This window comes from Mangifera indica, chromosome 5 (assembly GCF_011075055.1).
Source record: "Mangifera indica cultivar Alphonso chromosome 5, CATAS_Mindica_2.1, whole genome shotgun sequence".
In the NCBI taxonomy this organism is placed as follows: Eukaryota; Viridiplantae; Streptophyta; class Magnoliopsida; order Sapindales; family Anacardiaceae; genus Mangifera; species Mangifera indica.
This window is the reverse complement of record NC_058141.1, coordinates 12,687,728-12,710,215: the sequence shown is the minus strand read 5'-3', so window position 1 is coordinate 12,710,215 and position 22,488 is coordinate 12,687,728. Positions and strand designations below refer to the sequence as shown.

The window sequence follows — 22,488 nt, the reverse complement described above, 5'->3', positions numbered from 1 at the left end:
GCATTGACAGGTTTAAACATAGTTGATACTCAGGAAACGGCTTAATGGGCATAAAAAAAATTGTCATGGGTGAACAAGGCTCATTTGTTATGTATACGTATTTTTTATATATAACATAGATATATAAAAAATATATCAATATATAATTAGATAATTTTAAATCTAATCATATGATTATATAACATCTATATATACAAATTGTATATCAAAAATATATAAACACAACATTGCTCATCTTTTTCATCGACTGTCAGAGCTCATGTCTCTACCAAATTTCTTTTGCAATATTAGGATTGACTACTTGATCTTGGGTTTTGTCAGTGGGATTCTTTCAGGGCCTAACCAGTAGAAAGCGGGTAAAAAGTTTACACAGAGATGTAGTTAATCCTAATGTACTGAATATTAAAAGATTTTGTATTCAAAGCACCGTTGCATTTATATAACCGAGAGAGTAACTTTGACTGCCAAATCAAATGATTGAGGTAGGCAAGAATTTAGTAAAGTTTCTGAAGCAACATGTGGCCTTACGTGAGCTAATCAAGGCCGAAAACAGGCGAAGAATGAGAGGAATTCATGTTGTCAATTCCAACCTGGTGTGCTTTATCTTGAAGGAATAAAGGAAAGGATTACCATTGACTAATCTGTTAACAAAGAAGCATTTCAAACTTCTAGAGCGTATAAATTTGGCATAATCTCAACAAAAAATTAGTTTGAGAAAATTTACTTCAATTTGCATGCTTTATCTTCAAACTGGATGCATATATCTAAAAAAAAGCTGTTCATCCCATGAATAAAAAAGACAAAAATGTTAAAAGCTGGGTGGTGTCCAGGAGATCATGCATGTAATTGAAACAAAGGCAAATATTACATCGCAAACCTTATGAAAAGTAAATTTTTAGCTACTTTGATAGAAAAATATGCTTCAGAATCCACTGTTGCTCGCTTATAAACCCAGGCATCGATATAAAACCCCCAAGTTTATTTTCAGAAACAAATAAACACTCCATTCAAATATTCATATTGCTATGTATAACACAATTACACATCTCAAGATTTTGTGCCTAACAAACTTAAATCAAACCTCTACGCCACTGTTCATATGACAAACTTGCTCTTGAGGAACTAGAGTAAGTTTTAATCTTAGTAACTCAGTTCATAAGGGCTAAAGTAGCCTACTTTCTTTGAAGTCTTGATTTCAATTTCATGTCTGCAACGAGAAGTATGAGAAACTACAAGCTTCTGAACTATACTACTCATTTCTGACCAAAATTTTGTTTCACAAATCTTCTATCTTAATCAATCTACTCTCTTGATCCTTGAGAGTCATCTTTGTCAGGATGTTGCTGCTGATTCATAGATGCTGAACCGCTTCTCTGGTGCCCCATATGTTGATAAAACTGGCTAAAAGCTTGAGAATTCAACATCCCAAGATGCCCATCCTGCGAGAGACCAAGCTCCAAGCCTGGAACTTGTTGGTGAGCACCACTCAACATAGAGGAAAAACTCATTAAACCCATATTCGTATTTGGAAATTCAATCCCATGGAACCCGAACTTTGACATGTTATTCAAGTTTTCGTTTCCGAAACTTGATACTAACTGCACAGAATTTTGAACAAAACCTGACCCAATTCCATTTATAGTTGACCATACCCCACTTCCTAAGTGAGACCTTCCCAAATTTGCACTCATGGCTGTCCAGTTGGCCCTATTCATGGACCCAACACCTGACCCCAGGCCCTCTATCTTTGTATGCAAATCTGCTGAAACAGAGGTCCCTTGTTGAGAAACAGAGGCCTCAGCGGCTGCAAGCATGGACGCTGGAATAGTACCAGTACCAGTAGCAGCTATAATAGATGGTTCAGCTTGTTGTAACAGCCATTGAATTGTCTCTCCATCAGATTTATGACCCAATTCTCTGGTCAATTGAAAAATCCTGGCAGCACACAAGGCTGGCATCCTGATTCTTCTTCCTCTACCATCAACTTTTTTGTGTCTATCTTTGTTAGAGCTTCTTTTTGGAGCTAGCTTCTTTGAATTATCATCTTTGTTCGCAGTCACGATTTGAAAGTCTTTAATTTCCCCAGGCTTGTTGTTCTCTGCCATGCTTGCCTATTAGGATCACTCTTGAAGGTGGGTACCTCTTGTGGATGGTGATTTTCAGGCCTTGGATTCCATGGGAACAAGATAAAAAATAGGGCCCTTGTTTTGATTGGTAAAGTTAACCTCAAAAAGACTTGCTTTTTTGACCTTTCAATGTAAGTGTCAACGTTTTGGCTTCATGTTCAAATTTGGAACCACGAAGTTTCAAGTTAAAGTTAACAGAATCATTTAACTTAATTTCAGATTTATAGGCACTGGCATCTCACTATTCTTTTGTAAGAAAGTTAAAAAGAAAAAAAAAATGAAGAACTAATTAAATGTATATTTCATAGTGAAAACACATTCCACTTGCTATTATAACTCAGGAAGCTGATATTGAAAATCACAGCAATCAAATCATGTGTGTATTGTGCCTCAAATTAGTGATGTGTTTTACTGATGGATTATAATGATTTGTCTGCATTTGTGAGGCATTTGGGTTTACTATTTTATGGCCACGGGTGGGTCCTTGAAAAGAGGATTACATGACATGAAATTCCACTTACCAATCATCATGAAACATGGGTTACTCAGACAGTCCCATCTTCTTGCTAAACAAAATACGATTCAATATGTTGTATGGCACAGAGGGGAAAACAATAATTTTTCTTCTTCTTCTTCTTCAATGGTGGGCGGGCATGCGCCACAATCACACTTTCTTAATAGTTCCTGCAAAATTTACATGATTATAACAGTTAAAAATTTATGCTTAGCTCTGTAAAATCACTCAAAATGCAACAGTTTGAGGTGCATATGAAGTTCATTAACATTTGTGTGAAAGAGTAATCAAGATGGGCAGGTGAGAGTTGAGACCAATCACCAAAACAAATATGTTAAGTCTTAGCAATGGTTTTCATGAGTGTTTCCCTCATCGTAGACACGAGGGTCCCTTCAAGAGTTTGCTATTGACATTTCACCCAACATCACTTCAATATGAAGTTCCATTCCAATCTTTGGTAGGTATGAAATTGAAGACATAAATGATATTTCACAATTGAAGGGTCCAAAATTCTTGTCTATTCTGAAAGCATTATTTTTCTTTCCCGTATAAAATTCGTTGATTGGTTTCAGCTCTATTCAAAACACCATTCAAACCAATTAATTGCAATTAGTCCACCGCCTCTTCTATGTAATCCTCACGCTTTCTTGATTGCCAAAGGCACTTGTTCTTTTATCATCTCTCTGGTCAATATTTGTTTGCTGTAATCAATACCCTAGCCAACTTTTCTACCCCAAATCACAGCAACACCATCCTTATCTTCTACACTGATGACTTTACTGGACCCAAAAAGGAATTTGAATAATAAAATTGTAATATATCACTTCTTATTTCATTTTCAGAGTCCATTTAAGATAAGATACTGCAACTTTTCAAGATCTTCTGGGTTAAGATTAAGAGAACAGCAGGCAACCACCACCCATTATAATTATAATATTGTTCAACGGTGTTCTATAAAGATTCTCAAGCTTTGGTTTCTTTTTGTATTATTTCCAGGCAATCAAAACCAAACCAGTGCCATGGAATGAAGACTGTAATATTCAACTAAATTTGCTAATTTGATTTCGATTTATTATTAAAAAAGAGTAAAATCAGTCGTTTTCTGAGGTATAATAAGATTGGAAATAGGTTGGGTTAGGCAGTCGTTGGACGTCTGATGTTGATACTTAAGCAACAATGTGAAAAATGAACAAAACGAGCTCAGCTAGCATGTTTCTAGATGATCATAAAGCCATTTCTAGACGTAAGATAATCAGATAATAACATTATATTTTTAGAGCCCAATTTACAACAGTTTATTCATAATAAAGATTAACCACTCCACTCGAATCACACTTGAATCAAAGCACATACAACCAGTCCCCTTGTAGCAAAAAGCGCTCCTAAAATTTCTCTATAGGATGTTGTTGCAAGAAGCAGTGCATTTTTCCATAGCGCAGTGGCTCACTGAGATTCAGAATACTGCCTCAGTCTGATAGGATTGGTGGCAATGAAGGTTATGCCCATAAGTAAGGTTAGATTCAAACCGAGTTTGTTTGAATTCGAGTTCAGTTCAGTTCGAATTCAGCACTACCCACAAGAATTAACACCACAAACCACAGCAGACTCAGTCTACCGTCCATTCATTCAAGTAAAGAAATCAAACAGGATACAATGCACCTAAAAGTTGGTTTTTTGGGGTCAGTTTCTTCTAAAATTCATTTTGTTTTAAGATGGTTGTAGAATCTCTTATGATCTATAGTTGATCAGTACTTGATAAACAAAAAAGAGAGAAATCCAAGGTAAGATAATTTGTTATTGCAGTTGGGGTGTTATTAACCACAACTCATCAAAGTATAAATGAGGCGTTTTTTGAGCTGTACTTGTGTGAGTGTAATCCCTAATTTTTACCCCAAGAGGGGACATATCCAACTGTAACCAATGATCTCATTTGGAATGCCAAATGGATGATGGATTGTCCACGATAATAATTTATGCGAATAAATAAATTATATAAATTTTTATGTATAATCTAAAATAATAATTTATAATTTAATGATATGATTTTTTACTTTTTATCTCATTTTAAAATCATCTAATTAAATAATACTATATCAAATTTTGTAAATATATTATTATTCATAAGTTTGAAAAGTTTAATTTCACATACATTTTTCATCTTTTTATTTAATTCTATTATATAGATAAAAAAATCATTTTATCATATATTATAAAAAATAATAAATAAAAAAATATTTAAAATATATAATTTTCTTTCATCCATGATATTTATATATTTATCCTTTTTATATTTTTCATTTTTCATTCCTCTTTTATTATTTTCTTTTCAATAAAGGTTAATCTCTCTCTTCTTCCTTTTTTCTCTCATTCATTTTCCCACTAGTCTCCTTCGCCATTTTTTTATTTTCACTTATTTTTAATAAATGTCATCTTTCTCCATTTATTTTTTTATTATCTTCTTTTTCCTTTTCTTCCCCCATTTCGTTTCATTTCGATACATGTTACTCTATCTCTATCTCATTTTTTTTTCATTTCAAGTAAATAAATTGAAAATGAAAGAGGGATGGTGAAGATGATAGGAGGAGAATTTCTCCCAACTGCCTCCATTCCAATTCCTTCAATGGTGGTATAATTTCATTTTATAATAGAAATATTATTATTTTAAATATATAATGTTACAATAAAAGGTGGATAAGGCTATTACTATTGTGTAACCAACACTAAAAAAACCTCCATCCATTCCGTTCAACTCTCAGAAGAAACAAGAAACTATTACAAAAGCAGATCATACGAGTAAAAAAAAACAAAAAAATCTCGCAAAGGAAAGGATTCTGCTCTTCCTTGATTTGACCTCTCTATTTGCTTTACAAACCTGAACTGCCCTTTGAAAAAAGAGCTATCTTTATCCACTGCCATGGATAATGCAAACTTGAAGCAACCGAGTACAATAAACTATATGTATCAGTAAACTTTTCTGCTCGTATAACATCTGTCTAACAATAGTTATTGATCTACATTAAGGTCACCCCACCGGACATTATACCTGGCTGCAAGATAGTGAGCTCCAACAGGACCCCGACTTCCATAAGGATAGTACTCAGGGATGATCTTTTTGTCTTCTAGTTCTTTCAAAAGGGGGGTGAAGAGAGACCAAGCAGCATCTAGTTCATCACTTCGGATAAACAACCTCCTTTCCCCTTCAATAGCATCCAGTAGAAGCCTCTCATATGCATCTGGAATCTCTTTTGAATATCTACAAAAAACATATCCAGTAACGTTAAATGGAGTGACATGTAAGTGCAAGTAGATATTAAAAAGTAAATTAATAGATATCCAAAAGAGCAACGAAAATTTGAGTACTTTCATTGAAAAAATCAGAGATGCTTAAGAAGCATATCCACTTCAAATTTAACAAAAAATTATATTAGTTGCTTTTCAACATTTTTTTCATGCCCAGTGTTTCATACTGTCAGTGTACCATACAAGGGTGAGTTAATCCCTAAAATCTATAAACATGTTTAGGAGCATAGTACAAAGTTATGTTAAAATGTATACCTTGCTGCATAGTGAAGGTTTAGCGTACTATGGTCCAATCTCATTCCCAAACCAGGGACCTTGTTATTGATCTTCAAGTAAATAGCCTCATCAGGCTGCACATGTATAACAAGTTCATTTGTAGCTCGATCAAGATCTGTTCCAAAATTTCGGTTATATAAATTGCCAGGCACATGCCTAAACTGCACCCTTATCTCTGCCCTGGAAAAAAGAAGAAAAAATAAAGTCAAAGACGAACATGTAAAGGATTATCTAGTCCAAGACGCAAACATAAATTATATTTCCTTACTTCCACATACCTCTTACAATGCAATGCCTTGCCAGCTTTCATGAGAAAAGGCACACCATCCCATCTTGCATTGTCTATGAAGACGGCAGCTGCTGCAAAAGTTGGAGTCAAGCTGTCCTTCGGCACAGTCTTGTCATCGGTGTAAGCAGCGTAAGTAACTCCTCCTTTTCTATGGCTTTTGTATTGCCCTACAACCACGTCTTCAAGTTGTAAAGGCCTCATAGAACGTAAAACTTTGACCTGGTATTCAGAAGCAATTTTATTATAGAAGTTATACAGCAGGCTCTCACAAATAGCCCAGTTTCAGTATTTTACTAAAGAAAATAAAAAAACCTTCTCATTTCTGATATCTTCTGCATCCAAACTGACAGGAGTTTCCATGGCAAACAGCGCAAGAATTTGAAGCAGATGATTTTGCATTATATCTCTTATTATCCCATAATTGTCAAAGTACCTACATGAAATACATCAAAAAAATAGTGAGATCTTTGAGCATATGGAAACTAAAACATCTATATAAGATAAAAGGACAATACCCTCCACGTCCTTCGGTGCCAAAATCTTCAGAGAATATCAACTGCACATTCCTAATATACTGCCTTGACCACAATGGTTCAAAAATGAGATTGGAGAAGCGGAGAACAGATAAGTTTTCAACTAGCTCCTTTCCAAGATAATGATCTATCCTGTAGAATGCATATTTGTTCAATGAGGAAAGGACAGTCAATATTTGTTCATAATAAGAGAGATGATGGCAAGAAAATTTGCACCTAAATATTTGATCCTCGTCTAGGTAATTCTTGAGGGCTTTGGTCAAAGCTGCTGAGGATTCTGAATCTCGACCAAAGGGTTTCTCAACTATGACTCTTGTCCAGCCATTGCCAGATGATGCTGACAAGCTTGCACATTTTACAGCATCTATGAATATATTTGGAGGGATAGACAGATAAAAGAGGCGATTACAAATCCTCCCACCCTGCAGAAGTGATTTTTCATTGTAAACAAGAAAAAAAAATTGAATCTCATGTTGTAGGAGTAATTATTTTAATCATCTGATATTGGCATAGAAAATAATCTGAATTCCCAACTAGTTGCAAAAGAACAAATAAGGTTCTCTAAATATATGAAGAAATAAGGGTTGCATTTGGTGGTAATTTGGAAGTGAACTGATATATAATACCACAAGATGCCTCAACATCATATTACATCCAGTTACAAAACATGCACCCTAACAGACATTGTACTCATAATTTGTGGATACTCTGGTAATCAGCTAAAAAATGCAAAATCACACTAAGAGGGATGCTACCCAGTACATAGAAATTCTAGAACTCACAAGAAAAATATAGATATTGCTTTCAAAATTGCTCAGAATAAAGTATCAGCAGAATAAATGACTTTTATTTAATAGAACTTACAAATCCAGCACATGTTATTTAACAGGTCCAGAATGGCAACAATTCTAATATCTCAACTTGGATTAAAAACTAAAGTATTTTTTTTTCTCTCATTCAATCAGGCCGTGCAGGTCAAAGCCAACACTTAATGGAGCACAAATGTCTACACATGTGATATCTTTTGCCAAACTCCTATCCTACTATTCATCATCAAATGCTTAGAATTGCTTAGGACAGAAGAAAGCAGAATTGATCATGATCACCAACCATATAATTTCCACAAAAAGAAGCAGCAAACAGGATACAAACATATTCTTTAACTGTAAAGAAAGATTGTAAGAATCAGAAACTTATTAACCACCATGCACATCCTACAACTTTATTACCTCATGTTTCTTCAGCTTCTTGTCAAGCTCAGCAAAATTTTCCTCAGAATCATACTGACCAGAATGATAGAAACACCTTTTAAGAAATTGCTCCATTTTTTCATCACAGTTCTCTCTGCAAACCAAAGGAAACAACATTTATCATGTCTGAATTAAGTTGAGCAACTAAGAGTCACTATAAAACACAATATGAGAAAATGATGCACCCATGAAATGAAGAGAATACTCCCTTCATCCAAAGACACTACAAACATCAATTGCGTCAACTTCAAATAACAAAGTAAAAATAAAGCCAAGCTCACCTCTTATCAATTCTGCAAGTGAGTGTCCTGCTAACCATGTTTCTGAGTTCTGCATCAGTCATCTTACTCCGAGCATAACCGTATATAGTAAAGTGCTGCAACACTAATATATTCACTTAGATCACACAAAATTTTATCTTAACACAATAAAACTTACCCCTTATAAGCAAATTGGGATTGCAGAATGACAACTCAAATTAAACGGAAGAGAATTTAATTGAAACCTCAGGAAGACAGTCCTCGTAATAAAGTGCAAAAAGTGCAGGAAATATCTTCTTCTTGGCAAGGTCCCCAGAGGCTCCAACAACAGTAATACTAACCGAGGAATCATTTTCATTGTTATCAAAACCGACTGCATCTTTGCATTCCTCTGAAGATGCATTTGACAACAATCCACCTTCTGATTCCTTGAAACGGGTTTCATTTCCAACCGGGGTTGCTGTTGTGGGCACTGAACCTATAAAAATTACCCAATGCAGAAAAGAATCAACAATTAATTATTTAATTCAGCTGTCTGTCTATAGCTAAGAAAAGATTATGAAATATCATAAAAACATAAACTTTTTGTTCCTTAAATTCCATTTTCAGCTAAATTTCAATCAAATGGTTAACTCCCATCAACCAAATCACTCCTGAATAATTAAACGTAACATTCAAGCAATTTTACCCATCGTTTTATACAATTCATTATGTCAGTAATACACTAAAAAATCAGCAAATTCAGCTTAAAATCAGAAAAATGCAAAAGCACCCCACTTATTAACGTTGACACACACAATATAATAAAAGAAAAACTAACCATCTTGCATGAGAACTACATTTTGAAGGAAGTTTTTCAAGCATTGAAGAGATATCTTAGCTCGTTGGGGCAGCGAAGAAGTGAAGCTTACACGTTGATGTGGCCCATTTGAAGCAGAAGACGATAAACAAGAATAGGCATAAGAAGGACAGCGAGCAGGTGAAGAAGACAAACTAGCCATCTAAAAACTGACTTTATAAATTTCAATAAAAGAGATACGGAATAGATAGAAGAAATATAAAAGTAAAGGGTGAAGAAGATTGAATTAACAGAGCTGGCTTTGAAGAGAAAGAGAGGCTAAAACTTGTTCGGATACATCGAGGAAGGGTCAGGCTCTTCAGATTTCCGAAAGGCCGCTTTCGGCTGTCTTACCAGCAGTTGGACAAATCACAAACGGCCTTTGATTGTTTTTATAGGAATGGGTGTCGGCCGTTGGATGGTGACGTTATTAATAGAAATTTGGCCGAATCACTATGTCCTACCCAAACTTTGATCAAATGATTTCATTTTGTTAAAGTTTAAAAAGTACATTTATCCAACTATAATCGACTTTCCCCAATAAAATTCGTTACAAAGTCAATTAACACAGCTCCTTCGCAATCCTTTTTTTATAGAAGGGGTAGAGTTTACCTAACTCAGTTCGAATTCGAGATTGTTACTTTGACTTAAAAGAATTTAAAATAAGTTTAATTTAGATGAATTCAAGCTTAAATATAAGGATTTTATATTATTAATCTCAAATTTGGATGTATTTAATTTGTAAAACCCAAAAGCTTGAAAAAATTGATTTCAATTAATTAAAACAGTATTATTTTGATTAATATATTTTAAAATAATATTAGTTTCATCGATTTTGTTTTGGTTATAATTAGGGGTGGATACAAATTGGGTAACCCCTAATATCCCTCTGCTCGAGTTCTATTTGAGTAAAAAAATAGTATTGTTTGAGTTTAATTTGAATTTATAGATTAAATTAATGATTTAAATTTACAGTTTATTGATAAAAATAATATTATTGTTTTACCCAAATAATATACAAAATCTCTTATTCAAGTTATAAATTTAAAAACTATAAATTTGAGTTAATTCGAATAACGACTTTTGAATTTAAATTAAATTAAGCCACGAATTCCAGAATGGAGCCCTAATTGATCACCAGCTGAGTATGATAAGTTTGAATACCCTAAAAATTTGGTTCTCCAACTAGGACGACAATGATGACATTGGCAACTACGAGCAACCGCTAACGATTGGAAAAAGAAGACCAGGTATACAGGAGATGGATAACCACAAACTCCTTCATGCAACAACGAATTGAAGAAAACCAGAAGGGATAAGACCAAAACAAACCAACCAACCCAGTTAGAGCATAAATAAATATCAAATTACAAACAAAAAACCAACCCTTCTTGTAATTCTTATTGGCTTGAAGCTTCATAACTCTCTTCACTGAATATATTGCCAGCAAAGAAAATATTACAGAAAATGAAGGATAAAATTTGAGAGGATTTGGGTAGAAAAAGTTAAGTGAGAAGGATTGACTTATGACTGAACATAGAAGTGGAAGCGAAGAATGGTTTTTTTTTAAATGTATGGGAGAGTTACTTTACGGAAAGACATGGCAGGTTGAGTTTAGTATTTTAGGTGCTTTTGTTTTAGCCACCTTCCGCCTCCGCCTAGCTTTTCAGGTGTTACTGTGTAACTGTGTTGATACTTGATAATTTCTTAACCTTTTGAATGATTTACGTTTGTTGAATAATTTTTATATAAATAAACAGGAGATAATATGTAATTAAAACAAAAAAGCTGATGAGTCACATGCATACACACTTCCTAGATTAGCGGCGCAATAAATTCATTTGTGATGTCACAACTTACAGTACAGAAAGCTATTGAAGAAGAAAAGTGACAACAAATTTACTGTAGAATTCAATCTCCTATGTAACTTCACTGTTAATTTGATTTTCAAGTATTAAATTAAAACTAGAAACCGCAATTATTTGTTCTTGCTTTTAATGGGTGCTCACTGAATAGACTAGAGATCTTAGTAAGAATTTGAAACTTGTCATTGTCAATCTGTCATGCTTTTGCATTGAATTGCTTTGCTTTTTCCTCCATAATTGAAAGCTGAAAGCGTAAGGAAGAAAAAGTTGGCTTGTAAAGAGAGATTACACTCAGTGTTCATAAAAAATGAAATTAGTCTCATTACATTATTTAGTTTAAAAAAGGTAAGTAGATGAAAAGGTTATCTGGGTTTCAGTTACAGCCTACCCTTGCTTATTAAGGTGTAATTTGATGATTCAAGTTCAACGAATTGGTATATTACTTTTGAGAAAAGGGTAAACTTTCATATTCTAATTCTCCTTTGTCTTTTGGGAAAGGTGTAATTTGATGATTTCAATGCTTTCGTCAATTAATGCCATCTAGCTACTCCAAATGTGTGTGGTTTTCAAAGTATTAGACAAGCAATAATAGATTTAGTGAGTCTCCAAGACAAAATTATATATTTGAATTCTTGTTCGTTTAAATATAAAAGTTTGTTTTATTGTCACTTTAACTATACAGTTAGATAATATTATTTTGGTAGTCGTTCTTATATTTTTATCATTTCATATTTTGCTTTTGCCTGGCATATGAAAATCACGTTATCATATTCAGTGTTGAAACGAATATCTAGCTCCCGAGTTGCTAAATTTACATGTTTGTTTAACAAGTTTTGCCACGTACATGAACAGTAGAATACAAGTCTTGAATAATGTAATGACACGGACCGTCCTAACCTTGACCCATTCTTGGTTATAATCAGGGAACTGGTGTGCAAGAGTTCGTGTTTATCCAGAGAAAAATACTTATAAAAGAACTGGTATGCAGGCTATCGTAAATGTAAATTGCAGAGGCAAGTGTTTTTTTGTTAACATTGTGCGGATGACGAGGCAATCGATAACCTCAAAAGGGTCACATGAGAATAGAAGCATATGCCACATGTGAGACTGAAACTTGTCCACGTTTACAAGACAACCATGTGTCGAACATTACCTTTTACACGTTGTTCAACTTCAACATAGTTTTTCTTGCATATCCATCCGCTTATTACTTTTTAAACGCAATCTTCTCCCCCTGACCCTCTCTATTCGGATTCTGGTTTTGAATGAATCTCTTAATCTGCATTCCGCTCAGTTATCTTTAGTAAGCTCTCTTCTTTCTCTATTTCTTTCACTTAATCATCCATGTCTTCCATGCAACTCTCTAGTTTAATGAATATCATAATTGTCTATTGAGATCAAATACATATTATTTCTTCACGTTCCTGGGGGTTTGAATACATAATTGTACGTCTACATTTCTTCAGTTTTCTTTTTTTCTTTTTAAAGTGTTTCTGCTGACAATGATGCCTTTTCATTGTGTATGCAAATATGAATTGCTATTCACTATGCAGTCCTACTATCTCTCAAGTTTGCAAGGGAGTTGAAGTTAAATGAACTTGTATATATCTACAAATCTTATCTGGATTCGTTTGTTTTGTGACTACTTGACATATTTTGATTAATTAATTAACCTTAATTTAGTTTCAGTCGCTAATTTATTATGCGTTTCAAAATGAATATGAGCTTTTCTTTTATGAGCTTATATCAGTTTTAGAAAACTTCCTACCTGTTGGGAGAAGTAGCCAGCGATTGTGTCCATTTCAATTCAAGTTGAAAATTTCTGATCGTATATTTAATGCTTAATATGTGACTTGAGTTGTGTTAATGGGTTAATGGGCATTTTGGGTTTCTAAGCTCCACATGCTCCTCACTTTGAATGTTGTTGCTCTCTAAACAAGAGATTACAAAATTCACTTGTTTTCTTTAATGAAATAGATTTTCACTTGTTCTGTTCTTTTCATTAATTTTAATTTCAGGTTTTGACAACAGCCGCGAAATTCTGAAAACATTGCCCTTAAGAGATTAATCAAATCGGTTATATCAGAAATACTTCTCTGAAAGCAAAAATGTCCGGTGTGTCTCTTGCTGTAGCACCTCATGACGAGGTTGACAAAACCAAAAGCACAAACCAAAACCCCCAGCAAAAGCCAGTGATTAATCAGCGTCAGGAGCAGTCAACGACAGTGGGGAGTGTGATGGGATCATTGCGTGTAATTGAACTCCAATTAGTTGCCTTCATTATGGTTTTCTCAGCCAGTGGACTCGTCCCGCTACTAGATTTAGTCTTCCCCGCCTTTACATCGGCTTATCTATTAGTGCTTTCGCGTTTGGCCTTCCCCGCTCATGGCAACGGTTCTTCCAGCACGCAAGAGATTTTCCAAGGAAGCAAATTGTTCAGGTTTTATGTCATTGTAGGAACCACAATTGGACTGTTTTTGCCGCTTGCATATGTGTTGGGTGGGTTCGCTCGAGGCGACGAGGAAGCAGTTCGCTCAGGCACACCTCACTTGTTTTTACTTTCGTTTCAAATACTAACTGAGAATATAATAGGCGGTTTATCGTTATTTTCAGCGCCGGTGAGGGCACTAGTTCCATTACTTTATACTGTCAGGAGGCTCTTTCTTATCATTGATTGGATATCTGATGTCTGGTTTACCAAAACTCTGCCTCAAACTGCGGAAGTTAAGGTGAAATTTCTAAATCAAACTCTTTGTGCATGATATTTGTTAGATGTAGTTTTGATATATCACATGAAAGAATTGTTGTGATGCAGGACATGGCGTGGTTTTGGTTTGGGAGAATTCTTGCTGTTGCTAATCTAGTGTATTTCTCAACTAATCTCTTCTGCTTCCTCATTCCACGATTCCTTCCTCGGGCTTTTGAGAAGTACTTTCGGGAGAGAGATGAGATTCAAGGAAAGTATGCCGAGGATAAACGTTCTGCCGCTGCCAACAAAACCCAACACGCAGATAAAAAAGCTGATTGATTCTGTTTCTTTTATGGCGTCTCTAATTTCTGCCTACAGAACCCTTGTTTTAGGAAAACGCTTTGGTTTCCCTGTAATCTAAAAGCAGTAGATTTCCCCTTCGTTTCTAAGGTTTCGTTAATCATAAAAGTTTCAGTTACAAGTAACATGTAAGGAAAAACTATTTACCAAAGTCTTATTGTTGTTTGTGTTATGCTTTCATTAATTTATTACCATGCATTTGGTCATCCAAACAACAAAGCCCACAAAATTTGCGGCAGGTATCCTTGGGTGCTTCCGCAAAAGGGAGCTCATAAATGCTTCCAAGGCTTGCCCAAATGGTATTAGAGGAGTCGACCTGAAGGAGAACAGACATGACACACACAAGAACTCTCATTTATAAAAATTCTCGTGAAGCAGAGTGAGATTTTCCACCTATGATGTGTTGCATTGCATATGTTCTTGCGAAGTTATGTTATAGTTTTGGTAGATATTTTTTATGCTCCCGTGAAAGGACATCTACCCAACTAAAACAAAATCAGGGGCAATTTAACTGGCAATGGCAAGATATGAGCTCAAATTATTTCGAGAATATTTCAAAATTAAAGTAAGGGTACTCCGACGTAGTTTTTCTGATTAAGCTTTCATGATATTCAAAATCGCCGTGTTCTACACGCGCCCATTATAATAATAATATAGAAAAAGAAAATGAAAAAATAAAAATAAAAACCCAGTGCCAGTACATGATACAAATTAAAAAGGTAAACCAAGCCCTCTCCATATCAAACATGATGAAGATAAAGAACAAAGGTAAAGTATACCCATCTCCCTCTCACTCTTCTTCTACCGATGGAGGTTATCTCTCTGTGTTTAACCTTCTTCCTGCTTCCATTATTGCTCTTGCATCTCTCCTCCCTCTTGAAGACCGCGAGGTTTTGGCTTATCTTATCACCACGTCAATCAAAGCAACTACTTCAACTTCGTCTTCATCAATCATCCACAGGAAGACTTCAAAGCACACTCCTGCTACTACTCATAAACCTCCTTTATTTGATTGCGATTGTTTTGACTGCTACACCCGTTACTGGTTCAGATGGGATTCTTCTCCCAACCGGGAGCTCATTCACCAAGCCATTGAAGCCTTTGAAGATCACCTGAGTAACGTCGAAACTCAAAAATCTAAGAAAAATGGGAAACCCAAGAGAAGAGACAAAACGGCACGCCGTTTTGGTTCGAATAATAACAATAACCAAGTTGAAGACTCCAAAGAACCAATCATGAACGTTGTTGCTGCGGATGAGGTTTTGTCGGACGACGTGGTGTTACCTGTGAGTTCGCCCATAAAAGATGTTGAGGAGAATGTGGTGATAGAGTTTTCTGGTGAACCTACGACCGCATGGGATGAGATTATAGCGGTCGTCCGGCATACGGCGGAGGGAGGTAGCTGCAACCACAAAGGTTTGGCTAGGAAAGTGCTGCCGGACGTGTTAGGGATATTCAATTCTCGTTTGTGGTCCCTTTGGAGTCCGAACGCTTAGGCCCATTAAAAAAATATCAATGATATTATAAGTGTAATTTTTGTGTATAATTTTACGGATAAATAATGTTATATTTTTATATAATTAAATATTATTTTATTTTTAATTATTTAATTATATAATAATATATTATTAATTTTATATAAAATTGCCCATAAAAATTATTGACCGAAAAAATATATTTGTTTCGAGTCACTTCTTATTTCTTTTGAATTCCCGAGCCAAGAGTCCCCCTGGAAAGACAAATTTCTCATAGTTTTCTGATGCAGATGTATCAAACATCACTGCTGGAATATAGTCAAATCTGAATGAAACTTTACCTTTTGGGAAATAGAATTTTTTACCCTAAACCTTTTCTTATACTATATGTTGTTTGTTGGCGAGAAGTCACTTGAGGAAATATGTTTATCGATAAGAATAGCCAGAGCATTAACTTTTCTGGGTGCTTAATTTTTGCTTTAGAATATAAGCCCCCGATTAGGTAAAGATAGTTTTCTGAAGTGGGCCAATGGAATGTGAGTAATGAGAGATTATTGTGGACTGGGATTGTCTTATTAAATTTGCTTTATTTTATTCTCTTCTCTTTTTTATTATTTTTTTTAATATCAATGGATGCGATTTTCTATGATTCTTTTCGGTCTGGAAACCTTGTTGGAGTAATAATTTTCTTTTATCTTTTTTGTCTTTTATTTGATTTTTTTTTTAAGGCCAGTTTGATGCCCATGTTTCTGAAATCTAGAATACTTAATTTAGATCTTATCCATAGAAATGAAGTACCCTAATAAATAACATGGACCAGAAGTACACCTAGCTTCACTATTGGTGCTAAAGTGAAGTGGGTATCGTTAGGAGTTGTGAATTTTGTAGGAGGCAGAGTCCCGTCGGTTGGGCTATAGGGGCAAATGGGGATCCTTTTCCTTGTTGTTATGATGACAGCAGATCCATTGTTTTTGGGGACCCACAACTGCACATTATGATTTGTGTTGATTGTAGTCGGTACCTGAGCAGTAGGGGGATTGTTTATTTCTTTGTGGATATGGTCCCTCATGGGAATTGAGAAAGAAAAACAGGCAAAAAGAAGAGAGAAAATTAAGACTTGGGTTGTGTTGATAATGGCAACTGTGGAAACGTGGACGGTGGGCAGCTAGCAAATGAATTAATGAAGTTAAAAGGTCGGCCATGGCGGAGGCACAAAAGAGTTGCTAAAGAGTAGAGAAGGCTTATCCACATGCGATTGGGAAGCCACTCTAGAGGCAACAAATTAAATTCAAGGGGACTCCATTGTCTCTCTCTATTTTGGTTTGAGAGTGACAAAAACTCAACATCAATTTGAGCAGACAACGCTGCCATCACCCACTTCCATCTTTTGGGATAGCGATGAATGCTGGTGACACCATCTTCATCTTCACCTATTTCGTTAATTTGCTCCTCTCATTTTTCAACCCGATATATACAACCTCCATCTATAGTTTTTGACTAAATATGATGCACGAGTAATATTCTGTATATAATTTTATATATAAACAATAATATATTATAATATAATTAAATAATTAAAAATTAAAAATATATCATTAATTATATATAAAATTATACATAATAATAACATCTTTATTATATGTAAAATTTAGTAAATAATAATAACATCTTTATTGAAAATAAAATAAATTGACTTGACGGACTTTACCATTTTGGGCCTTATCCATGACAATGATCTCTTTCGATTGCGTTTCGGCCTGCACAGATTTGGACAATTTCAACTGAGATTCGACCTAAACATGCATGGCAAGGTACACAACACAATGCCCTATTCAAGATAAGATTAAAAAAAAAAGTTAAGTAAAATCAAGTTAGAGGAGTGACTAGATGCTTTTTTATTATTATTATTATTATTATTAAGAAAATTTGTGAATTGACTTGTGGCTTAAAAGCATACACGTAAACAACATGGGGAGGGCAAGAGCAACGTACAAAAATGTTGGTAGCAGTTGGTCCAATGTTTCATACGAAGAAGAGAACCCAAAGTTTCTTTGAAAAAATTTAGGTAGAACCAACAAAAACCATCAAATCAAACACACATCTCATATGGTCATCTTCAGTTTGTTTTCAAACATTGGGGTCATGACCTTGACTTTTAGAACAACCAAGGAACAAGAGATAAATGGCTTGAAGTCATCTTCCAAAATAATGAGAATGTAGATTAGATACCCAACGGAAGCAATTCAGCATAAAAATATTATTGGGACAACTTCAAATTTCCTGGGATTTTTAGAAAACGACATGACCTTAGTTTCAGGATATTATGTAGCCATCGTCGTTGCTACTTTCTTTTTGTCTGCTTAGTCGATTTGAAAAGAATGTAATTAGAGGACATGAGCTAGCTAGCTTAGTTTATGAAACTCATTTCTATTTGAAATTATAAAGGATTCCACAATGAATTGATTTGAACGTTGGACTTGATGTTACAAACAATTCAGTTGTTACATTTACGGTTGAGTTGAAATTCCAATTGCATTACAAAGACTAAATTTCAAAAACAAAGAATGATACAACTAAGTTTCGGTAACCAGTTTTAATCCTTTTTGAATGAAGGCTTTTAATGAATAAAGTTATTGTGTAAGAGTTAGAGACGTAAACAATTTAATATATAAGAGATTATTGAATTCTTTTATCAGATATTGTGAAGTGTATGTGGGTTATTCTTATTAAACATATCAAACTTATCGGTAGATTAGAGTATTCAATTAATTGATTTTATTACACCAAATTATATTAATGTTAGTCTGAATTGAAATATTTATGGCTAATATTTGAGTTTTACCCTTATGTTGATAGATAAAAATGTCTTTTCCAATTTTAACTTATGGTAACAAAATGGGGTTTAGATTAAAATCCAATTTCCCACTCTAATAAGTGATTTTGCAATAAATTTATGTCTCTGGATTTTGAACTCTCTCTATCAGCTACAAGCTAACTGGGAGAAGAAAACTTGAAGATATTTGCCATTTTAGGAGAAGCATTCTGGCTTTCTCGGAGACTTCGGAGTGTAATGCATCAAATTGCGGATAAATTCAGTCTCCTACCACATGCAAAGAATAGAAAGGCACATTTGCAGGGCCATGGCCTGGCATGGTTCATGAATACGATACGACTCGTGGACATGATAGATTGTGTCGAATACAGTTTGACATGTCTAATATTCAATGGTAGGAAAATTATATACTCATGGTAATTAATTGTAGAGTTGATTATCGTGCTAAAAGATTTTTAAGCCATTAAAAATGTTGATTTTCATGATGAAACATTTGAGAGTTGGATTTGATGTTTCAACAGTTAAGTTAATTTTAGTTAGTGTAACTGTCTATCAATTTGACTATGATAGATGGATGCTGAACTCTGAAATTCTCCATATTTAGTAGATGAAATTATCGTAAATGTTTATCAGTGAGATAAGAGAAGGAATCAAAGAAACAATCAAAATGAAAATAACTAGACGTGGAGATTACACATATCTTGAAAATGGATCCAATAAATTGATTGTCAACAACGTTGTTCTCCATCAGACATGCAAGTTCATCTTTAATTATATGAAATTACAATTGAAAGATAACGATGCTATATGTTGCAGCCCTTTTAGCCATTGCCATCTTCGGCGAAGACGTGGCGTAACATCTGATAGCGCTTTTGTATCTGAGTGGGTTTGGACGAATGGTGACTCTTGGTTCTTGAAGGAGAGTAGACAAATGAAGAAAGTTCAGATATTTGATTCCATTGTTGTTGTTCTATTATCATCTTCTTTATTCTCTAAGATAGCTATTGCTTTAATGGATTGCCTGCATGTCTGTTTTGTTGACATATTGTATCTAGCTCATGCTGAATTTCATCAGTTCCTATGTTTGACTGGCTCAAGATTTCACAGTTTACTCTGCAGTTATGGGTATTTTTTGGTCTGATTTAAGGCTAAATACAAGTATTGATTTGCAGTATTTTGCCGTTGATTTAACCTCTCACTAAAAGCCACATGGTGGAAGAAGACTTGGAATATTTTAAGATACTCCAAGAAGAACTACCAAAGCTCGGAGAGGTGCCAGAAGGAAACTCAGGGCACACTCCCGACTGATGTTTCGAGAGAATTAATTAATGGTGGATTTTTTTCTGTGAGAGTTTGGCCAAATATTTGAGGCTGAAACGACACCCTGTTCCATCTGAACTCTCATTAATGACTTGAATCCACAACCACAACACAAGAAAACCAGATGAAAGGTGCACGAACTGCCAAGTACATCGTGAACAGTGATCAAGAAAAATTAATAACCTTGCCTTGCTAGCCTCTTCATGCAGAATCAGCATCACTACTTTGTTAGCTAAGCCCTAGTAGTACAGCTCGTTTGATTCTATCTGTTTGCAAGATATTCCCGAGAATCCTCATCTGTTCAACAAAGGAAGAAACTCAAGGCCCCACATTTCAATAAAATTAATAAGAACACCAGAATTAATAAGCAATGTGACAAAGATCACCGTCTATTGATGGGACCAACATAATTTTTACATCGCATGCTTGCAGTAGCTGCTGTTCATCATCAAATTTCGATGATAGAAAATGTCAAGTGGGGATGTATTTTCCTTTAAATTGTCTCCTGGGGAGTGAGTTTCCCTCATGTTTGTGGCAGCATACTGTGCAACAGTTTTGTTTTCTAGTTTCATGTTGGCTACCAAAAAGAGCTTTGGCAAGAAAATTCACCAGACCCTACTGCTTTATAAATTATAAAGAATATATAATTAATGTTCATTTTCTAACAGGGTTGGCGTACACATGGTTTGATTCATTTCTGTCAAAGCTCCTTTTCATTTTCTAAAATAGTAGTTAACTTGCTTCATCAGCACCATTTGATTGTTCTTGTTCTTGACAATAACCCATGCTGTATTCCAACAAGGGAAAAAAAAAAAAGAAACCCTATTGTCATTTGCATGCAGATTATCCAGTGCATGATCTACCTGATCAATGACATTGAATAAGACCGTAGTTTCCTTTCAAGACTTGATTTGTTAAATTGACAGAGAAATGGACGAGATTTGCCATTAATCTCCAGTAAGCCTTCATGTCTACGGCCCAGTAACTTAGATCTTTCTCTAGCAAGTTCATCTTGATCAGATAAACAGTTAAAAAAGTGACAGACAATCAATCATTAAGTACATACATAGTTCTAAATCTTTCTTAATATATATAGTAAATCTGATTTGCTTTATTTATATATTTCATAATCTTTCAATAATTTTATACAATGGCCCTCGTGTACGTGTCTGTCATAAATTATCAATGAATTGTGTGGAATTGGGATGACGTTTGTTCTCTTCAACAATGGCTCCTTCATATACGTTTGTCTCAAAGTTGTGAACCAGTTTCTTAATTTTTCAGCTTACTCATGTTCCTGTAATTGCTTGTGGGACATACACTGTTATATTTTAGGGCCAACAGCCCTTGGTCCAGTTGAGCTCCCAATAAGAGAAATATATTTCTGGTTTAAATGATCTTCATTCTTCATCATAGAAAAACTAACAATGAAGGAAATTCATTAGTACACTTCATAGATCTTCGGTTGCAAGTAGGGTCATCACTCACGATCTTTAGACCTTCTGCTTGGTTAATTTATTGTCACATAATATACATCACCAAAAAAGAAGAAGTAATTTTACCTTAATTCGGGTCATATATACTATCTGGTTAGATATGATATCCCATTTTGAATATAAATCTAGGATTTTGGAATAATATAAATTTATTATTTCTTTTGTTATAAATCTTTTAAAAACAAAATCATGAGGTTAATAAAGACAAAAATAGATAATATTTTTGTGTAGTTTGTTATATGTCAGTAATCTTATACTGAACTAGAATCGACAGTTTTTTAAAGGAAAATTGTAAAATCAACAAAAGTCAAAATGAATAATACCTTAGATCACAACTGTAATGAGAGGTTTAGAAATCAGAGAAGATGAGGTGCTTCCAATTTGAATGAAATCCCATCAAAGCTTGCTGTCTTCCAAATTTATTCAGGAGCATGGTTCCAAACATTAAGTTTATAAGCATCATCATATTAATAAATAATACATTGAATATAACTAGATATTTATCAGAGGATAGCCTCTTATTAATCCATAGAATCTTATCATTTAAATAATACTGCAACCCTACAGGAGTGGACCAATTAACAAAAAGCATAAGAAAGCCTGAGACTTCTGTGTAGTAACAGAGAAATAATCGTCTTCTTTGTCATATTATCTTTGAACCCATTGCCCTCCTGATAAATATGCTCTGTAATTCAGACTCTTTTATGGGGGCACTTCCCCCTGACTTCATACCTAGTAAACTAGTTCTTTCTAATCTGATAATTGTAAATTATTGATATATCACAATATCACAACACAAGAACAAACTGAAACTGGGTTTACTTGTCTACTTTGGAGGTCTGCTGGATTAAGGCATACAGATGAACCAAAATCATGCAGAAAATTAAAATAGATGAACCATGCTTCACATGACCAACCATGCACATAAACTAAAGTACATGCGTATCTAGCATCCATGGCTAATGAATTCGAGGACCCACCATTCATTTCCTAGTGGCCACATGATTTGATCCTGACAGTGAATAGCTATAGGCATAGCCAACCTGAATCTTGTAGCTATCTCT

General features: G+C 34.6%; 4 protein-coding genes across 4 annotated transcripts; 2 read left to right on the top strand and 2 right to left on the bottom strand.

Moving 5' to 3' along the window:
• Window positions 1-958: 958 nt before the first annotated feature.
• On the bottom strand, window positions 959-2,388 carry LOC123215475 (transcription factor TCP20-like). Its single transcript, XM_044635588.1, has one exon. It carries the CDS (start codon window positions 2,103-2,105, stop codon window positions 1,302-1,304), a length of 804 nt encoding a protein of 267 aa, XP_044491523.1. The 5' UTR covers window positions 2,106-2,388; the 3' UTR covers window positions 959-1,301.
• Window positions 2,389-5,272: 2,884 nt separating this feature from the next.
• LOC123217666 (glucose-6-phosphate 1-dehydrogenase, chloroplastic-like) lies at window positions 5,273-9,761 on the bottom strand. The gene is made up of 10 exons (XM_044638759.1): window positions 9,369-9,761; window positions 8,794-9,026; window positions 8,570-8,664; window positions 8,268-8,382; window positions 7,255-7,460; window positions 7,021-7,170; window positions 6,818-6,938; window positions 6,495-6,724; window positions 6,196-6,396; window positions 5,273-5,893 (listed from the first exon to the last, which is right to left on the bottom strand). Exons 1-10 carry the CDS (start codon window positions 9,547-9,549, stop codon window positions 5,644-5,646), a joined length of 1,782 nt encoding a protein of 593 aa, XP_044494694.1. The 5' UTR covers window positions 9,550-9,761; the 3' UTR covers window positions 5,273-5,643.
• A 2,710-nt stretch (window positions 9,762-12,471) lies between these two features.
• On the top strand, window positions 12,472-14,480 carry LOC123215858. Its single transcript, XM_044636122.1, has 3 exons — window positions 12,472-12,554; window positions 13,270-13,980; window positions 14,067-14,480. Exons 2-3 carry the CDS (start codon window positions 13,360-13,362, stop codon window positions 14,277-14,279), a joined length of 834 nt encoding a protein of 277 aa, XP_044492057.1. The 5' UTR covers window positions 12,472-12,554; window positions 13,270-13,359; the 3' UTR covers window positions 14,280-14,480.
• Window positions 14,481-14,930: 450 nt separating this feature from the next.
• On the top strand, window positions 14,931-15,902 carry LOC123215859. The gene has a single exon (XM_044636123.1). The coding sequence runs from the start codon at window positions 15,002-15,004 to the stop codon at window positions 15,794-15,796; it is 795 nt and encodes a 264-aa protein (XP_044492058.1). The 5' UTR covers window positions 14,931-15,001; the 3' UTR covers window positions 15,797-15,902.
• The last annotated feature ends 6,586 nt before the right edge of the window (window positions 15,903-22,488 follow it).

Coding starts and splice junctions, on each gene's coding strand:
- LOC123215475 (XM_044635588.1), bottom strand. CDS start 2,105: ATGGCAGAGAACAACAAGCCTGGGGAAATTAAAGACTTTCAAATCGTG.
- LOC123217666 (XM_044638759.1), bottom strand. CDS start 9,549: ATGGCTAGTTTGTCTTCTTCACCTGCTCGCTGTCCTTCTTATGCCTAT. Junction 6,725..6,817: donor AAGATATCAGAAATGAGAAG/GTTTTTTTATTT, acceptor TCTGAATACCAG/GTCAAAGTTTTACGTTCTAT. Junction 5,894..6,195: donor AACCTTCACTATGCAGCAAG/GTATACATTTTA, acceptor TGTTTTTTGTAG/ATATTCAAAAGAGATTCCAG.
- LOC123215858 (XM_044636122.1), top strand. CDS start 13,360: ATGTCCGGTGTGTCTCTTGCTGTAGCACCTCATGACGAGGTTGACAAA. Junction 13,981..14,066: donor CTCAAACTGCGGAAGTTAAG/GTGAAATTTCTA, acceptor GTTGTGATGCAG/GACATGGCGTGGTTTTGGTT.
- LOC123215859 (XM_044636123.1), top strand. CDS start 15,002: ATGATACAAATTAAAAAGGTAAACCAAGCCCTCTCCATATCAAACATG.